The sequence below is a fragment of the Oxyura jamaicensis genome, chromosome 3 (genome assembly GCF_011077185.1).
Source record: "Oxyura jamaicensis isolate SHBP4307 breed ruddy duck chromosome 3, BPBGC_Ojam_1.0, whole genome shotgun sequence".
Taxonomy (NCBI): domain Eukaryota; kingdom Metazoa; phylum Chordata; class Aves; order Anseriformes; family Anatidae; genus Oxyura; species Oxyura jamaicensis.
In genome coordinates, this window is record NC_048895.1 from 103561150 (window position 1) to 103564467 (window position 3318).

The 3318-nt window shown below is 44.6% G+C and overlaps 1 protein-coding gene across 2 annotated transcripts; it reads left to right on the top strand.

The window, feature by feature from the left end:
* The first annotated feature begins 279 nt into the window (after nucleotides 1–279).
* KCNF1 (potassium voltage-gated channel modifier subfamily F member 1) lies at nucleotides 280–3066 on the top strand. 2 transcript variants are annotated; one of them, XM_035322080.1, is made up of 2 exons: nucleotides 280–699; nucleotides 1023–3066. In XM_035322080.1, exon 2 carries the CDS (start codon nucleotides 1289–1291, stop codon nucleotides 2459–2461), a length of 1173 nt encoding a protein of 390 aa, XP_035177971.1. In that variant the 5' UTR covers nucleotides 280–699; nucleotides 1023–1288; the 3' UTR covers nucleotides 2462–3066. The 2 variants fall into 2 exon arrangements, with proteins under 2 accessions (XP_035177971.1, XP_035177970.1); XM_035322079.1 differs by having other exon boundaries at nucleotides 280–3066.
* Nucleotides 3067–3318: the final 252 nt, after the last annotated feature.

Below are 3318 nucleotides of genomic sequence, written 5' to 3' on the forward strand. Positions count from 1 at the left end.
AGCAAGATTTATGCTTTGTATTTGTTCCAAAACACTGTTTTTTTTCTTTTCCTCTGGCTTCTGCCATCAGAAGTTGTCTTTCCTGCAGAAGCTCTGCACCGCGGCTCTGAATTAATTAGACATCCTCATGCTTTGTGTTTGATTTCTAAAAGAAAAAACAACAACAACAACAACAACAAAACAACACCACCACCACCAACAAAACTTTTTAAAAAATCGTTCAAGAAGCACCTCGTTTTACAGCCGGGCAGGCGTATAAATAGCCGAGCTGTGCTGTGTGCAGCTGGTGCTTTGCTGGGTTTGGCCAGAAGAGGGTAGGGTTGGGAAAGGAGCTCGCAGCCCTATTGTGTTGGGAAACAGCAACGGGAAAACAAGCCCAAGTTTCTCCTCTGCACACTTGCACCGACCGGGTGCGAGAGTCAGCAGACAAACTCTGGAAGACCTTAAAGTAAAAAGAGAGCGGAAAGAGAGAACCCAATTAAAAAGCAGCTTTCTAGGGAAGTCTGTGGCACCGAAGAGGGAAACAGCAACAGTTTTCTGTGGGCTCACCCTGCCGATGGTCTCCCCGAGAACTGTCAGTCACTTTGCATTAATCAGAGCACAGGATTTATTTCTCGGCCGTGACTTCCAACCTGTGAATAAATAGCACTTTAGAGAGAGAATGGGACCTGAAAAGACTCTCGAGCACTGAGCAGAGGGGTGAGTTTTGCTGAATGGTTTCTTCTCTTTCAAATCTGCTGGAGCTTTCTAACCTCCTGCTTTCAGGCACGGCAGCCCGATGACTTGTCTTTTCACTGCAGCTTGTTGCATACCTCACCAGGCTTTCGTGACCGCAGGTTTGTTTCTGTAGCCTTTCCCACCACGACTCCAGGTCAGCCTGGTAACGTTTGCAACAGAGCTGACCTGGTGCCAATCTGCTTTCATGAGAAATTAAACCCACAAAGCTTTGAAACCAAACAGTGGGCTAAAAATAAGATAAAAATCCAATACAATTAAAATGGCAGGTGACTCTCGGTTTCCAGATGTGGACATTGACATCTCAGAAAGGAACGAAGAGACGGAGATTGTAGTCAATGTCGGTGGGGTGAGGCAGGTGTTCTACGGAGATAACCTGAATCAGTACCCAGAAACGCGGCTGGCAGAGCTGATCAACTGCTTATCGGGGGGATACGACAGCATATTCTCCCTCTGCGATGACTATGATCCCGGAAAGAGGGAGTTTTACTTTGACAGAGATCCAGATGCTTTCAAATGCATTATCGACGTGTACTACTTTGGGGAAATTCACATGAAGAAAGGAATATGCCCCATCTGCTTCAAGAACGAGATGGAATTTTGGAAAGTGGATCTTAAATTTTTGGATGACTGTTGCAAAACCCATCTGAGTGAAAAAAAGGAGGAACTGGAGGAAATAGCCCGACGAGTGCAACTGATTCTGGATGACTTGGGAGTAGATGCCTCCGAAGGTCGCTGGAAGAGATGTCAAAAATACATCTGGAAATTCTTGGAGAAGCCAGAATCGTCCTACCCAGCTCGAGTGATTGCCGTTCTGTCCTTTCTGTTTATTTTGATCTCCTCTGTCGTGATGTGTGTGGGGACCATCCCAGACATGCAGGTCACAGATGCAGAGGGGAATCGTGTGGAGCACCCGACCCTGGACAGCATAGAGACAGCCTGTATAGGCTGGTTTACCATGGAGTACGTGCTGAGGCTCATCGCCTCGCCAAATAAACTCCACTTCGCTCTGTCTTTTATGAACATAGTTGATGTGCTGGCAATACTGCCCTTTTATGTCAGCCTCACCTTGACCCACCTGGGAGCCAAGCTGATGGAGCTGAGCAACGTCCAGCAGGCTGTCCAAGCGCTGCGCATCATGAGGATCGCGAGGATTTTCAAGCTTGCACGGCACTCCTCGGGGCTACAGACTCTGACCTATGCTCTGAAGCGCAGCTTTAAGGAGCTAGGACTGCTCCTCATGTACCTAGCTGTTGGGATCTTTGTCTTTTCTGCCCTGGGTTATACCATGGAGCAAAGCCATCCCGAAACCTTATTTAAAAGCATCCCTCAGTCATTTTGGTGGGCAATCATTACCATGACCACGGTTGGATACGGAGACATATACCCTAAAACAACACTAGGGAAACTGAATGCTGCCATCAGTTTTCTTTGTGGGGTGATAGCCATTGCCCTTCCCATCCACCCCATCATTAACAACTTTGTCAGGTATTACAACAAACAGAGGGTTTTAGAAACAGCTGCCAAGCACGAATTGGAGCTGATGGAGCTAAACTTGGCCGAGGGGAAAGCCACAAGCTCCAAAAGCGAATTTGAGGGTCTTGTGAGGGAGTGCAAGGAGGGTCCTTCTTATAGCAGCCAGCTAAAAGTCTCCCACAGCGACACCTTTATTCATCTCCTGTCAGAAGAGAAACATTATAGGACCAGGCTTCAAAGCTGCAAATAAGCCGTGAGCTGTTGTCAGCGCTAAGCTCTGGACGGGGACAACCTGACGATCAGCTATGGAAAGGACGCGAGGGATCCGTCAGAGTTGGGAGGGAGCACTGCTTTGCTTTTCCAACGTGAACGCAAATTAACCCCTGGTACCTCCATCTGCAGTTGGTAAGACTTTGCTGTTATTACCCCAAATAAAATAGTAGGACTCTATTGGAATCAGGCTGCTTTATGATGAATGCATTCTGACAAAAAACATTTGTAACCATTTTAGAGACTGAAAAGTCCTTCCTGGCCGGTAAATGTTCAATGATCTGAATGTGCAGCATTGCCAAACCAGAACTCTGTACCTATAACAATAAAGAACAACATCACACCCAGCGTGTCTTCCAGGCTGTGTTCAATGCCTTTGCAGCTAGGAAATCCATTCCCTAAGAAATTAAAGAAATCTCTCACCCATAGTAGATTCAGTTTTCCAGCAAAATGTTACAGTTTCAGCCTAGAGATATTGAAAGCATGTGCAAATACCATGTGCAGAATAAAACAGGTAACACATCGTTTCATTTTTGTAAAGTATGTACCTTAGGGTTGACTTTTTGGATGTGCTCCTATCTCTAGAAAAAAAAAAAAAAAAAAAAAAAAAAAAAAAGTAACTTTAAACAGTACCCAAAGCTTTATTTTATTTTATTTTATTTTATTTTGGCAATGATGTAAACCAGAATCCATGTATTTTAAGAAGGAAAATAAATAAATATTTGTTCTATCTTAATTACAGTATTGTAATTTGTGGTTGCAAGGATCTCTCAGGAAGGCTTTATACTTAGGTAAGTTTCAAACCTGTAAGTTAATTTGTAATATTTTCACTTCACT

Excerpts from the sequence above, each read along its gene's own strand:
- KCNF1 (XM_035322079.1), top strand. The coding sequence starts at position 998 with ATGGCAGGTGACTCTCGGTTTCCAGATGTGGACATTGACATCTCAGAA.